The sequence below is a fragment of the Pelophylax lessonae genome, assembly GCF_965119305.1.
Source record: "Pelophylax lessonae genome assembly, chromosome: 4".
Taxonomy (NCBI): Eukaryota; Metazoa; Chordata; class Amphibia; order Anura; family Ranidae; genus Pelophylax; species Pelophylax lessonae.
This window is the reverse complement of record NC_138771.1, coordinates 20,944,359-20,959,895: the sequence shown is the minus strand read 5'-3', so window position 1 is coordinate 20,959,895 and position 15,537 is coordinate 20,944,359. Positions and strand designations below refer to the sequence as shown.

The 15,537-nt window shown below is 43.5% G+C and overlaps 1 protein-coding gene across 1 annotated transcript in view; it reads right to left on the bottom strand.

Moving 5' to 3' along the window:
• IGDCC4 (immunoglobulin superfamily DCC subclass member 4) overlaps window positions 1-15,537 on the bottom strand; it is a 245,416-nt gene that overhangs the window by 65,860 nt on the left and 164,019 nt on the right. The window contains exons 6-8 of the mRNA XM_082255108.1: window positions 12,189-12,344; window positions 8,023-8,433; window positions 3,301-3,465 (exon numbers count right to left, since the gene is read on the bottom strand). Coding sequence (XP_082111234.1) covers window positions 3,301-3,465; window positions 8,023-8,433; window positions 12,189-12,344 — 732 coding nt within the window. The remainder of the gene's footprint in view (window positions 1-3,300; window positions 3,466-8,022; window positions 8,434-12,188; window positions 12,345-15,537) is intronic.

Below are 15,537 nucleotides of genomic sequence, written 5' to 3'. Positions count from 1 at the left end.
GTAGCAGAAAACAAATTGGCCAAAAAATGTTAAAAATTTGATTTTTAAATTTTTTTGGGGGGAATTTCATATAAAAGAATGTGAAAAATATTGTTATTTTTGCAAAATTGTCGCTCTTTTTTTGTTTATAGCGCATGATCAAAAAATCGCACAGGTGATCAAATACCACCAAAAGAAAGCTCGGTTTGTGGGAAAAAAAAAGGTCGTCAAATTTGTTTAGGTACAGCGTCGCACGACCACGCAATTGTCCGTTAAAGTCACGCAGTGCCGAATCGCAAAATAGGGCCTAGTCAAGAAGGGGGTAAAATCTTCCGGGGCTTAAGTGGTTAAAATTACTGTATTTGGTCTCCAAGGGTCTGAAGTGCCGTTTTTGTGGTATATAGTTATTCTTTTTTATCTGTGATTTGTCAATAAACGTACATTGTTTTATACAAGTACTATTATTATTGCCCTTCAAAGTCCCACCTCCTAGGGGGTGTTTTTCGCTGTTGTTTGGAATATTTGGGATGCGGGCTCTTGTTCCAAGTTTACGTGGTAAAACTCTCCCCTTACGGTCACTTATTAGGTAACTCAGTCTTTTTGACCATATTTTGTGTTACACTCAAGCTTTGTATGCGCAAAGAATAAAATAAAGCTGTCTAATATTGGCTACCCCAGGGTGTTAGATAGCTCGATACCCAGAGCTTTTTTAAATATTACAAGCATTCACCCTGAAGGGAAGGATTTACTAAGGGCAAATAAGCCGTTCACATTGCAAGGGGTTTTACACTTAGCTAAGTGAGTTTGGTTAAAGTAAATTTTGTAAAGAAGACCCAATCGCGTGCAAGGAAAATATAAAAAAAAAAACTCTATTTTTGCTTGCACATGATTGGATGATGGGGGGAGATGTGAAAGAGGGCAGTGCTGTGGGGGGAGATATGAAAGGGGGCAGTGCTTTGGAGGAAGATGTAAAGGGGGGCAGTGCTGTTGGGGGAGATGTGAAGGGGGGCAATGCTTTGGGGGAAGATGTAAAGGGCGGCAGTGCTGTGGGGGGAGATGTAAAGGGGGGCAGTGCTTTGGGGGAAGATGTAAAGAGGGCAGTGCTTTGGGGGAAGATGTAAAGGGGGCAGTGCTTTGGGGGAAGATGTAAAGGGGGCAGTGCTTTGGGGGGAGATGTGAAAGAGGGCAGTGCTTTGGGGGAAGATGTAAAGGGGGGCAATGCTTTGGGGGAAGATGTAAAGGGGGCAGTGCTTTGGGGGAAGATGTAAAGGGGGGCAGTGCTTTGGGGGGAGATGTGAAAGAGGGCAGTGCTTTGGGGGAAGATGTAAAGGGGGGCAATGCTTTGGGGGAAGATGTAAAGGGGGCAGTGCTGTGGGGGGAGATGTAAAGGGGGCAGTGCTTTGGGGGAAGATGTAAAGGGGGCAGTGCTGTGGGGGGAGATGTAAAGGGGGGCAGTGCTTTGGGGGAAGATGTAAAGGGGGCAGTGCTGTGGGGGGAGATGTTAAAGAGGGCAGTGCTGTGGGGGGGGGAGATGTGAGAGGGGGCAGATGTAAAGGGGGGCAGTGCTTTGGGGGAAGATTTAAAGGAGGGCAATGCTTTGGGGGAAGATGTAAAGGGGGGCAGTGCTGTGGGGGCATGTGAAGAGGACACAGCTCTGCTGGGGGGAGATGTGAAGTTGGCAGAGGACAGTACTGTGGGGAAGGAATGTGAAGGGGGCAGTGCTGTGGGGGGGGGAGAGGGGGGGAGTTTATGTGAGGAGGACAGAGCATACTACTGTGGGGGGGGGGGTTGTGATGTGAGAGGAGGGCAGTGTTTCTGTGGCAGGGAATGTGAAGGGGGGCAGTGCTGTGAGGTGGGTGTTTGATGCGAGGTGGGCAGAGCACACTACTGTTGGGGGGATTTGTGATGTGAGAGGGGATTGTGCTGTGGGGGGGGGGAGTTATAAAGGGGACAGTGCCGTGGGGGGGGATGTAAAGAGGGAGCAGTATTGTAGGGGGGTGTGAAGGGGGCACAGTTCTGCTTGGGGGAGATGTGAAGTCAGCAGAGGACAGTACTGTGGGGGAGGAATGTGAAGGGGGCAGTACTGTGGGGAGGGGGGGAGTTGATGTGAGGAGGACAGAGCATACTACTGTAGGGGGGGGTTGTGATGTGAGAGGGGAGCAGTGCTTTGGGGGGGGGGGAATGTGAAGGGAGAGCAGTGCTGTGGGGTAGGTGTTTGATGCAAAGGGGGACAGAGCACACTACTGCTGGGGGGGATTTGTGATGTAAGAGGAGGCAGTGCTGTGGGGGAAGATGTGAAGGGGGCAAAGCTGTAGGGGGGGATGTGAAGGGAGAGCAGTGTTGTGGGGGGGCATGTGAAGGGGGCATGGCTCTACTGGGAGGGGGGGGTCGGCAGAGGACAGTACTGTGGAGGAGTAGGGTTGCCACCTCATCCCTTTAAACCAGAACACACAAATATTACACCGGTTCTGTGACTGATTAAGGTGGTAATTAAACTCACTTCGTGCCTTATATGTATTATATCAGCCTCAGAACCCGTGTCATTATTATGTGTCCTGGTTTAAAGGGATGAGGTGGCAACCCTATGGGGGAGGGATGTGAAGGGGGCAGAGGACAGTACTATGGGGCAGGGGTGATGATTTTGGGGGGGGGTTGAATAAAGGGGGTGTGTGAAGTAAAGGGGGTTCAGTACACTATTGTAAAGGGGGGGTGATATGCAGGGGGTTCAGTACACTATTGTAAAGAGGGGGGGTGATATGCAGGGGGTTCAGTACACTATTGTAAAGAGGGGGGGGTGATATGCAGGGGGATCAGTACACTATTGTAAAGAGGGGGGGGGTGATATGCAGGGGGTTCAGTACACTATTGTAAAGGGGGGGGTTGATATGCAGAGGGCCTGAGAACACTACTGTAAAGAGAAAACTAGTTTGAAGTGGGGGGGGGACTGAGGACACTGATTAAAGCGATTGTGATATAGGAGGAGAGGGCTGAAAAAAATTGCCATTTGGACCTCTGGTGGAAGGAAATTTTCCTGGTTGGACCTCGGTGAATTTTATATCAATGCCCCTGGTTTTAGCCTATCATAGCTAATTCTGTCTGAGCCTTACCATCTTGTGCTGCTATAGGAGAACAGAATGAAGACACACAGGTCATTATTCCATAATCATGACGTCCTCAGAAAACATCATAATAGTTAGGTATAGTATGAACCCCCTCTAGATTTCTTCTTCACTTCATTCCATTCAGTAAGATACAGGCATGCCTTAAACCTGTCCCTGGAAATGTAACTCGGAGCGGAGAACACAGAACAAAGCCAATTACCGTCATCCCATGTCTGTACCACCAGGGGCTCCGAGGCACGGCTGGCTCCTAGCTGAGAATAAGCGACAACATAAAAGGTATAATTGGTCCCCGGCTCCAGGTATTTCACATTCAGCTCTGTGGTGTCATTATTAACTGCAAACTGATACTCCATATTTTCAGAACCTGTAAAACAAAAGAGGAAAGGTTTGGAGGAGCACCAAGCCCGCTTTACATATTCGGCAGGGGTATAATATCAGGGAATATAGAAAGTGACATCACATAAATGATTATATAAAAATAATAATAAATAATAATAATATAATAATATATAATATAATAATAAATAAAAAATGTATTATACATAAAATAATTTAAAATTGCATAAAACACCACATCCTTTATAAGGTTCACGCATTATTTAATCCAATAATCCACATGTGGACGCAACACGTTTCGAATGATCTTCCTCAGGAGCACACGTGATAGGCAGAGCCCGCATCCATTTTTCTTAGGGATGCACTGATTTATTGGCCGAAAATTTATCGGCATTTTGCCAATAGAAAAAAAAAAGTGCCGAAATTGACTGCATCCCATTGACTTAAATGCAAAATCTTGTCCCATTGACTTTGTCCTGGTTCACACCTATGCAGCTTGCTTTTGATCTGTTTCTGCAGTGTGTTTTGTATTCTTGCGCATGCATTTTTGAATTTTTGACAGGTTTTCCCATGTTTTTTTTTATACATTTTTTATGCTTTTCATTTTTTGGTCCAATTTGTTGTTGCGCTGCTTCTCCATGGGGGTCTATTGAGCCAAAAACACACCGTTTTGCATTTTTTTAAAAAGTCCCTGACCCTTTCCAAAAAACGCAGCAGCTGAAAAAAGCATAGATGTGATCGTGTCCCATAGGAAATCATGGTAAATGGACTGTAGTGTTTTTCCTGTGAAAAGCACAAAAAGATGCATAGGTGTAAACCAGGCCTTCAGTGCAAAAATGCCCCCTTTTGACTTCAATGCAAAAATGCCCGCTATTGACTTCAATGCAAAAATGCCCGCTATTGACTTCAATGAAAAAATGCCCGCTGTTGACTTCAATGCAAAAATTCCCCCTTTTGACTTTAATGCAAAAATGCCCGCCTATTGACATCAATGTAAAAATGCCCACTGTTAACTTCAGTGCAAAAATGCCCCCTTTTGACTTCAATTCAAAAATGCCCTCTTTTGCCTTCAATGCAAAATCACGCCCCATTGACTTCAATGTGAAATTGTGTCCCATTGACTTCAATGCAAATTTGTGTCCCACTGACTTCAATGCAAAATCGTGTCTCATTGACATCAATGCAAACTCGCGTCCCACTGACTTCAAAGCAAACTCGCGTCCCACTGACTTTAATGTAAAATCGCATTCCATTGAGATCAATGCAAAATCGCTTCCCATTGACTTTGGTGCACAAATGTCAAGTCACATTAATTACATTTTAAAAAATTGTTGAAAACTGTCCATTTCGGTTTCAGTTTTCGGCCAAGTGCATTCTGAATTTTTGATTTCGGTCCAGAATTTTCATTCCGGCACACAACTAATTTTTCTTTTGATTGTTTGTAGAGCACATGTGAATGAATATCAATGTCAAGGAACCCAGTCTCTTTAAAAATCAAAAATATGCCTTTGATTTTTAAGAGACTGGGTTCCAGGCCATTGATATTCATTCACATGTGCTCCTGAGGAAGATCATTTGAAATGCGTTGAGTCCACATGTGGATCATTGGATGAAATAATGTGTGAACCTTATAATGGACTCTGTGTTATATGTGATTTTAAATCTTTTTTTTTTTTCATTATTTTTTTATTGTAAAATTTCAATATATAGTACAATACAGAGCCTATTGGGCATATCCAGGCTCGTATACATTTTTTATTTTTATACAATCATCTGTGGTATCACTTTCTATATGCCCTACAGAAGTCCATGGCTACACCTCTGTTTATATGATATACAGTGCGTTTGGAATATATTCACAGCGCTTAACTTTTTCCACGTTTTGTTATGTTACAGCTTTATTCCAAAATGGATTAAATTCAATATTTTCGTCAAAATTCTACAAACAATACCCCATAATGACAACGTGAAAGGAGTTTGTTTGAAATCGATTAAAAATAAAAAATGAAAAAAATCCCATGTACATAAGTACTCACAGCCTTTGCTGAATACTTTGGTGAAGCTCCTTTGGCACCAATTACAGCCTCAAGTCTTTTTGAGTATGATGCTACAAGCTTGGCACACCTATTTGTGGGCAGTTTCTTCCATTCTTCTTTGCAGGACCTATCAAGCTCCATCAGGTTGGATGGGGAGCGTCGGTGCACAGCCATTTTTAGATCTCTCCAGAGATGTTCAATCGAGTTCAAGTCTGGGCTCTGGCTGGGCCACTCAAGGACATTCACAGAGTTGTCCCGTAGCCACTCCTTTGTTATCTTGGCTGTGTGCTTAGGGTCGTTGTCCTTTTGGAAGATGAACCTTCGCCCCAGTCTGAGGTCCAGAGCGCTCTGGAGCAGGTTTTCATCAAGGATGTCTCTGTACATTGCTGCATTCATCTTTCCCTCCTGACTAGTCTCCCAGTTCCTGCCGCTGAAAAACATCCCTACAGAATGATGCTGCCACCACCATGCTTCACTGTAGGGATTGGCCAGGTGATGAGCAGTGCCTGGTTTCCTCCAGATATGACGCTTGCCATTCAGGCCAAAGAGTTCAATCTTTGTTTCATCAGACCAGAGAATTTTGTTTCTTATGGTCCTTCAGGTGCCTTTTGGCAAACTCCAGGCGGGCTGTCATGTACTTTTTACTGAGGAAAACAGTGGCGGCTGGTGCTCAAAAATTTTGGGGGGGGGGGGGGGGCGCAAAAAGAAAAATGTAATAGGTATTGATTCGCGGCAAAAAATGCGGTAAAAAAAGTTGCGTGACTTTGAGGTCATGGTACAGGCATGGCACAGGCATGGCACAGATGATGGTATAGGCATGGCACAGGTGATGGTATAGGCATGGCACAGGTCAATGTACAGGCATGATGGCACAGGTCAATGTACAGGCATGATGGCACAGGCCAATATACAGGCATGATGGCACAGGTCAATGTACAGGCATGATGGCACAGGTCAATGTACAGGCATGATGGCACAGGCCAATGTACAGGCATGATGGCACAGGTCAATGTACAGGCATGATGGCACAGGTCAATGTACAGGCATCATGGATGGATGTACCCAGGCCAGGCCTCTCTGCCGTCCGTCCACGAACAAGAAGGCCCGCCGCCGCCCGATCCGACTCCGAGTCCTGGTCTCCATCTCCTCCTGGTCCTGGACTGGTCCTGGTCACGCGGCGACTCGGCGAGAGCTCTGAGTGGACGGGACGTTCTCTCTCCGGCTGCTGCAACACACTGCTCGGGCCGCGGGAAGGAACGGAAGCCGGAAGCGATGATCGTGACGCCGGGGCGGTGCACCGCCCCACGCGTCACGTGACCAGATGATGTCCTACTGTGATTGGTCCAGGCTTGAGTCTGGACCAATCACCGCCCGGACATCAGAAAAGTGGGGAGTGTCGGGGCGCATTGCTCTGCGCCCCGATGACCCACTGAAGAGTGCCAATCGGCGCCTCTGCTGGCCGAGGGTGGGGTCAAACCCCCCCCCCCATACCCAGCACTGAGTCCAGCGCCCCTAGTGGGCGAAAAATTTACATTTTTTTTTTGTAAATCTTTCTTCTTTCTTTTTTTTTGGGGGGGGGGGGGGCAGCGCCCCTGCGCCCCCTATCGACCAGCCGCCACTGGAGGAAAGGCTTCTGTCTGGCCGCTCTACCATACAGGCCTGATTAATGGAGTGCTGAAGAGATGGTTGTTCTTCTGGAAGGTTCTCCTCGCTCCACAGAGAAATACTGGGGCTCTCTCAGAGTGACCATCGGGTTCTTGGTCACCTCCCTGACTAAGGCCCTTCTCCCCCCGATCACTCAGTTTGGCCAGGCGGCCAACTCTAGGAAGAGTCCTGGTGGTTCCAAACTTCTTCCATTTACGGATGATGGAGACCACTGTGCTCATTGGGACCTTCAATGCTGCAGAAAGTTTTCTGTACCCTTCCCCAGATCTGTGCCTGGATACAATCCTGTCTTCGAGGTCTACAGACAATTCCTTGGACTTCATGGCTTGGTTTGTGCTCTGACATGGACTGGTAAATAGAGGACCTTATATAGACAGGTGTGTGCCTTTCCTAATCATGGAGTGTCATGGCAAAGGCTGTGATACTTATGTACATGTGGTTTTTGTTTTGTTTTTTATTTTTAATAAATTTGCAAAGATTTTAAACAAACTTTTTCCACATTGTCATTGTGGGGTATTGTTTGTAGAATTTTGTGGAAGTTAATGAGTTTATCCCATTTTGGAATAAGACTGTAACGCAGGGATCCTCAAACTACGGCCCTCCAGCTGTTGTGGAACTACACATCCCATGAGGCATTGTAAAACTCTGACATTCACAGACATGACCAGGCATGATGGGAATTGTAGTTCCTCAACAACTGGAGGGCCAAAGTTTGAAGACCCCTGCTGTAACGTAACAAAATGTGGAAAAAGTGAAGCGCTGTGAATACTTTCCAGATGCACTGTATGTAAATGATAGGATGTGGGCATACAGAACACAGATCGCCTATCTATAATATTTTGCATATTCGGCAAGCGAATGTTCAGGAATCAGGATATACATACCGCCTGTCTTAGTGTAATGCAGAGAGAAACCAATGACCCTCTCCCAGTAGCTCTGCGGTCTCTCCCAGGACACGGTGACTGTCCTGCTGGTCACAGCCAGGGCTCTTAGGTCTTGCGGTGGACCAGGTAGACCATTCTGGACTGTCACCTGGAGTCTATTTGTGATACAAGCACTGCCCAGTATATTGGTAGCCACACACTGATAATACCCAGCATCCTCCAGGTCGATCTGTGTGATCACCAGGCTGCCCCTTGACTGAATCCGCACTCTCCCGTTTGAATTAAGTTGCTGTCCATTCTTCAGCCAGGCAATGATGGGTTCCGGATCTCCGGTAGCACTGCAGGTAAAGCGAGCCGTGCCAGCCCGCGCTCGTGTAATAATCTCTGGTGGTTGCGTAATAAACGGGGGCACTAAAACAGGACATGAAAAAAGAATATTCTATGAATAAACTGCTCCAGAAAAATAAAAAATATTGACATTTAAACAATACCAGATTATGAGGATAATACAATCCATGATGCTTGTGGAATGTTACAAATCGGAACCTTAAGGTGAATTATCAAGTATTTTCATCATTTTCTTTAGATGTGTGCTGGCTGGCTACAAAGAATGTGTTCCTGCTCTTTCATCATTCCAGATTTCCTAATAAAATTGGCAACAACTGGCATTAGTATGATTTCTGCTTAGCTGTCAGTAAACAATAAACTTAAAGAGAACCTGTCCCCTGATCCTTTATTACTAAATGTAAAGAAAATTTGTAAGTTCTGTATATTATTGTATTCTATTTTGTATGTATTGCACACGGCACTAATAATGTTTTCTTTACATGTTTGCAGTGTTTGTCTTTGGTGGATGGTCTGAGCTTCGCCATACACAACTGCATGATATTTGGAATCACTCCTTTCCACTTGAGGCTGAATTTTCTATGTCACCTATGGACTTTATGTATATTAAGTTTCATGATATTTTTATTTGCACAATTTTCTTGCATTGATTAGATAATGCGCTGCACAGTTATGTTTTATTATTCACTTTAGGCTCCATGTACACGGGACGCTGGAAATGGCCGTTTAGGAGCAGTTGGGCGTTTATTTCAGAAGCCCCTGAACCCATCTACATTTTATCTTATCTGTCCATGTACACCAGGTCGTTTACAGTCATTTGCAGGCAGTTGCGTTCAGGGACTGTTTTTAGAACGCAATTATTTGCGTTCGAACGTGTGTTTCCCGGCGTTTCAAACGCACAAACGCGTCCGAACGCGTCTGCACGCGTCCGAACGCGTCCAAACGCGATGACCCGCATTTAGCGTTCGCGTTTTTCCATTTTAAAGGGGAATCATTTTTTTGACCTCTAGGAACGCTTCTAAACGCAAACGCCCGCAAACGCCGCTAAACGCCCGCTAAACGCGGGTACAAACGCGACCGAACGGACGTTTCAAACGTCCTAAAAATTCCAGCATTCAAAGGGACCTTTAACAACGTCCCGTGTACATGGAGCCTTAGAGGTTTTAGGTTTGACCTTTAGTGTCCAGCAGTGGCGGCTGGTTCTCGGTAATTTGGGGGCATCGGCAAACCAATGCGCATCCCCCCCCCCCCCCCGGTGGGTTGTTAAGTCAGTCAGTCTCAGTTGGCAGGCGACACGTCACCCACCCCCCCCCCCCCCAAAGGTCTCCCTCCTTACCTCTTCCTTCCTCCTGTCCGAGTCGGGGAGTGCTGGATGGCTGAGCCGCTGTCCTTCTCCTCCAGCCGTGTCTCTTCTGTCTCTTCTTGGCCACTGGCCAGTAAGATCGCTTCTCTTTTTGGCCAATCGGGAAAGGGGTCTCACAACCCTCTTCCTGATTGGCTGGGAGGAGAGTCAGTGTGACAATAGTGAATATAAAGCGTCGCCTATGGAGATTTTTAAGTAATTTTGGAGCATGACATGTTGGGTATCTTTTTACTTGGCGTAACATTATCTTTCACATTCTAGAAAAAAATTGGGCTATTTTTACTGTTTTCGTTTTGTAAGATCGCTTCAGAAATACAGTGTGACATAAAGTAGTGCAACGATCTCCATTTTATTCTCTAGGGTCTCTGCTAAAAAAATATATATATATATATATATATACATACATATATCTATATACAGTGCCTTGATAAAGTATTCGGCCCCAGGGCCATCTTACCGAATGGGCATGCTGGGCAGTTGCCCGGGGGCCCCACTTGTCCGGGGGCCCAGCAACCCAGCCAAGCGTTAGTCCCAATTCCCATGTGCATCCCACCGGCGAATTTAGCAGGTCAGCCCTGCGCTGCTGTTTAGGCCACTTGGGCCATGGACGGGGAGCCCACAACTGCAGAAATGCCTGTCAGCCTCCACGGGAACAGGCACACACAGAACAGTTGAGTCTGACTCCCGTCCGTGTGTGTGTTCACCGGACCCAGCCATCCAACTTGGAAGCTGTCATTAGCCTGGCACTGCTGTACCAATAAATATCACCTTATTGATAATTTTAATTTTTTTATCGCCGGCGATTGTGTAGGGGGTGGCCCCAGTACACTGCATTGCCCGGGGGCCCTTTCATGCTCTTAAGATGGCACTGTTTGGCCCCCTTGAACTTTGCGACCTTTTGCCACATTTCAGGCTTCAAACATAAAGATATAAAACTGTAATTTTTTGTGAAGAATCAACAACAAGTGGGACACAATCATGAAGTGGAACGAAATTTATTGGATATTTCAAACTTTGTTAACAAATAAAAAACTGAAAAATTGGGCGTGCAAAATTTTTCAGCCCCTTTACTTTCATTGCAGCAAACTCTCTCTAGAAGTTCAGTGAGGATCTCTGAATGATCCAATGTTGACCTAAATGACTAATGATGATAAATAGAATCCACCTGTGTGTAATTAAGTCTCCGTATAAATGCACCTGCACTGTGATAGTCTCAGAGGTCCGTTTAAAGCGCAGAGAGCATCATGAAGAACAAGGAACACACCAGGCAGGTCCGAGATACTGTTGTGGAGAAGTTTAAAGCCGGATTTGGATACAAAAAGATTTCCCAAGCTTTAAACATCCCAAGGAGCACTGTGCAAGCGATAATATTGAAATGGAAGGAGTATCAGACCACTGCAAATCTACGAAGACCTGGCCGTCCCTCTAAACTTTCAGCTCATACAAGGAGAAGACTGATCAGAGATGCAGCCAAGAGGCCCATGATCACTCTGGATGAACTGCAGAGATCTACAGCTGAGGTGGGAGACTCTGTCCATAGGACAACAATCAGTCGTATACTGCACAAATCTGGCCTTTATGGAAGAGTGGCAAGAAGAAAGCCATTTCTTAAAGATATCCATAAAAAGTGTCGTTTAAAGTTTGCCACAAGCCACCTGGGAGACACCAAACATGTGGAAGAAGGGGCTCTGGTCAGATGAAACCAAAATCAAACTTTTTGGCAACCTCTTCCAACCTCACTGAGCTCGAGCTGTTTTGCAAGGAGGAATGGGCAAAATTTTCAGTCTCTCGATGTGCAAAACTGATAGAGACATACCCCAAGCGACTTACAGCTGTAATTGCAGCAAAAGGTGGCGCTACAAAGTATTAACTTAAGGGGGCTGAATAATTTTGCATGCCCAATTTTTCAGTTTTTTATTTGTTAAAAAGTTTGAAATATCCAATAAATTTCGTTCCTCTTCATGATTGTGTCCCACTTGTTGTTGATTCTTCACAAAAAAATTACAGTTTTTATATCTTTATGTTTGAAGCCTGAAATGTGGCAAAAGGTCGCAAAGTTCAAGGGGGCCGAATACTTTCGCAAGGCACTGTATAATGTTTGGAGGTTCTAAGTAATTGTCTAGCAAAAAAATACGGATTCTAACTTGTAAACAAGTGTCAGAAATAGGCCTGGTCCTTAAGTGGTTCAAGAATTTCTCTGTGTTGTTCCTATTATGTGATTTGTTATTAATAAAATTTATATTTTTTTAGTATTTGTGCCTAAAAGACTATATTTCCCATTCCTTGTACATATACTGTAATCATGGATTGGCACTTGTTCCTACCACTTATATACCCACAGTACCACCCTGTAGTGGTGTAATTGGCAATTTCTAGGTGTGAACCATGCCTAAGTTCTTATGAACCTACCAGGAGATCTGCATCCAGGTAAAGTGTCTCTCCCCCCATTTCCTCTCACCTAGAACTTGTAGCTGGGCTGAAGTGGTAACAAAATGCTGACTGTGCGGATAGCTGGCTCTGCACACATAAACTCCAGCATGGTGGGCCTGAATGTGCTTGATCAGGAGGTTACTCTCTCCAAGTAGGACGATATCTGAGGAGAGTGGATTGCCATCTGCAGAACAGAAAAAAAGTTAGATCAGAGCAGGCTAGATCATGTAATCAGCCTTAACTGCAGACAAATATTTAAATTTCAAGCATAGTCTACTTCAAAGCTGTAAAGTAAATTGTGAATTAACCAATCACAAGTTGCTGGTTCAAAAAATCAAGTCAGGTGACATTTATAATGCTTAACCACTTAAGCCCCGGAGGATTTGGCTGCTAAAAGACCAGGGGTTTTTTTTTTGCGATTTTTTACTGCGTGACTTTAACGGACAATTGCGCGGTCGTGCGACGCTGTACCTAAACGAATTTGACGTCCTTTTTTTCCCACAAACAGAGCTTTCTTTTGGTGGTATTTGATCACCTGTGCGATTTTTTGATCATGCGCTATAAACAAAAAAAGAGCGACAATTTTGCAAAAATAACAATATTTTCACATTTTTTTTATATGAAATTCCCCCAAAAAAATGTAAAAATCAAATTTTTAACATTTTCGGCCAATTTGTTTTATGCTACATATGTTTGGTAAAAAAAAAAAATCGCAAAAAGCGTATTTTGATTGGTTTGCGCAAAAGTTATCGCGTTTACTAACAAAGGGAAAGATTTTTGTCATTTTTGGTGTTTTTTTTTTTAACGCGTAATGGCGGCGATTTTTTTTGCGGGACTGCGACATTGTGGCGGACAGATCGGACCCTTGACTGACATTTTTGACACTTTTGGGTTTACCAGTGACATTACTGCAGTAATCAGTGCTATACATATGTACTGTTACTGCAAAAATGACATTGGCAGGGAAGGGGTTAACTGTATTGGAAAGGGAGGGGTTAGGTGTGTCCTAGGGGCGTGATTCTAACTGTAAAGGGACATGGCTATTGGTGTAAAAACAGAGATCAACGGTCCTACATAGTAGAACCGTCTGATCTTCATTTTTACACCAAGGAGAATGACAGGCGGCTTGTTTACATAAGGTCCGCCGGTCACACGCACTGACTTGTCAGTGAACGAGCCGGGGTGGGCACGTGCCTCGGCGGGCGTGCGCCTGTCCGCAATTGGCTCACAAGTCAGTGACAGGCGAGCTACGTACCCCTACGTCACTCTGCCTGGCCGGGGCTGACCGCCGCAGTATATAGTCGTGCCGCGGTCAGCAACCGGTTAAAGTATAATTAAAGGCAAAACTTTTTTTTTTTTTAGTTTTGGATAGAGAGAAGAGGGATTAGAATGCTTGTCAGCTTTTATTGCTGCCTGTGCCCCCGTTAGGGAGATTCACCCTCTGTATGTTGTCCTGTTTACAATTATCATTGAAAGTGAAAGTAAAAGAAAATCCCAAATTTTTGGGTTATCCCCAGAAAAGTAATAGAGGGGACATCGAATAATGGGGACACTAGTTCTGGTAACCTGGGGGTCCCCAAGGAGTAACCTTAACCTCCCTGGCGGTAACCCCGAGCGTGACTTGGGGTGGATTTTTCATACCAGGAGCGGTAACCCCGAGTCACGCTCAGGGTAGATGTGCAGAGAGCGCAGCGGTGTTCTCTTACCTTCTCCTGGCGATCCAGCGATGATCTCTCATTGCTGTGACCGCCAGCCGAGATCCCCACCGCTCTCCGTCGGTCTCCGTCGCTCTGATCACTTCCTAGTTCCATTCCCTGCAGCAGCAATGCTGCATGGGAGCGGAACTAGGGAGGGAAATTCAAAAAAAAAAAAAAAAAGTTGCACAAAACACAAACACATTACACATTTTATATTATATATATTATATGCATATATATATATATATATATATATATATATATATATATATATATATATATATATGCATATATATGTATATATATATATATATATATATATATATATGCATATATATGTATATATATATATATATATATGCATATATATATATATATATATATATATATATATATATATATATATATATATGCATATATATATATATATATATATATATATATGCATATATATATATATATATATATATATATATATATATATATATATATATATATATGTGTATATATATATATATGCACACACACACACATATATATATATACCTATATACATATATATATATATATATATATATAAAATTATATTATTGATTTGATTATAATTCATGCGTTATATATATATATATATATATATATATATATATATATATATATACACACACATATATATATATATATATATATATATATATATATATATATATATACACACATATATATATAATATATAACGCATGAATTATAATCTAATCAATAATATAATTTTATTATATATATTATATAATAAAATTATATTATTGATTCGATTATAATTCATGCGTTTGTGTTTCAAATTTATCACATCTGGGATGTCTACTAGAGTCTTGTTTTGGTCAGGTTTAAGTCAGTAATTACTAAGAATTGTAGGCCTATAATACATAACGCCAAATTTCCATAAAAAGAATTGTACCGCTTTTGGTACAGAATTCCTGACAGAATCATACCGCCAGGGAGGTTAATTTGCAGGGATTTCCTCTCACTTCCTGTTTGGTTTTGGGACAGGAAGTGAAGGGAAATGCAGATGGTGAAAAAAATCTCACAGGGGTTAACCCTCTATTACTCTATCCAAAATTTAAAAAAAAGTTTTACCCATAGTTCTACTTTAACCAAAATAACTTGATACACAGCTACCACTAGTTGCAGTCCGTACCCCTCTCAGTCCAACACCCCTATGTGTGCAGTCTCAGATCATTGCCCAGAATCTGAAACTTACCTTGACAAAGCCAAGAAACTACCTAATGTCTCTACTCGAAGAGTTTAACTACTATGCAAGCTAGTCAGAATCTTAAGTTTCCCTCAACAAAGCCAAGGAACTACGTCACAATCCTATTTGTACAGTCTCACTACTATGGCCAGAATCTGAAGCATACCTTGACAAAGCCAGAAAACCACCTAATATCCCTACTTGTGCAGGCTCACCATCTAGCACACAGGCTAGAATCTGAAACTTATGTGGCAAGGTTTCCAGGCCTGTGGTCAGATGTGGGTCTGCCATTAGAATCGGAATCCTCTCCAGCCCGTGTGAGCTGAGTCCACAGGTGTGACAATTGAGACAGTGACAACTCCGGCATCTTTGTTTGTGGTTTTTTATTATAAATTAAGGGGATGAGTGGGATACTCCTTTCGGCTTGTACTAAA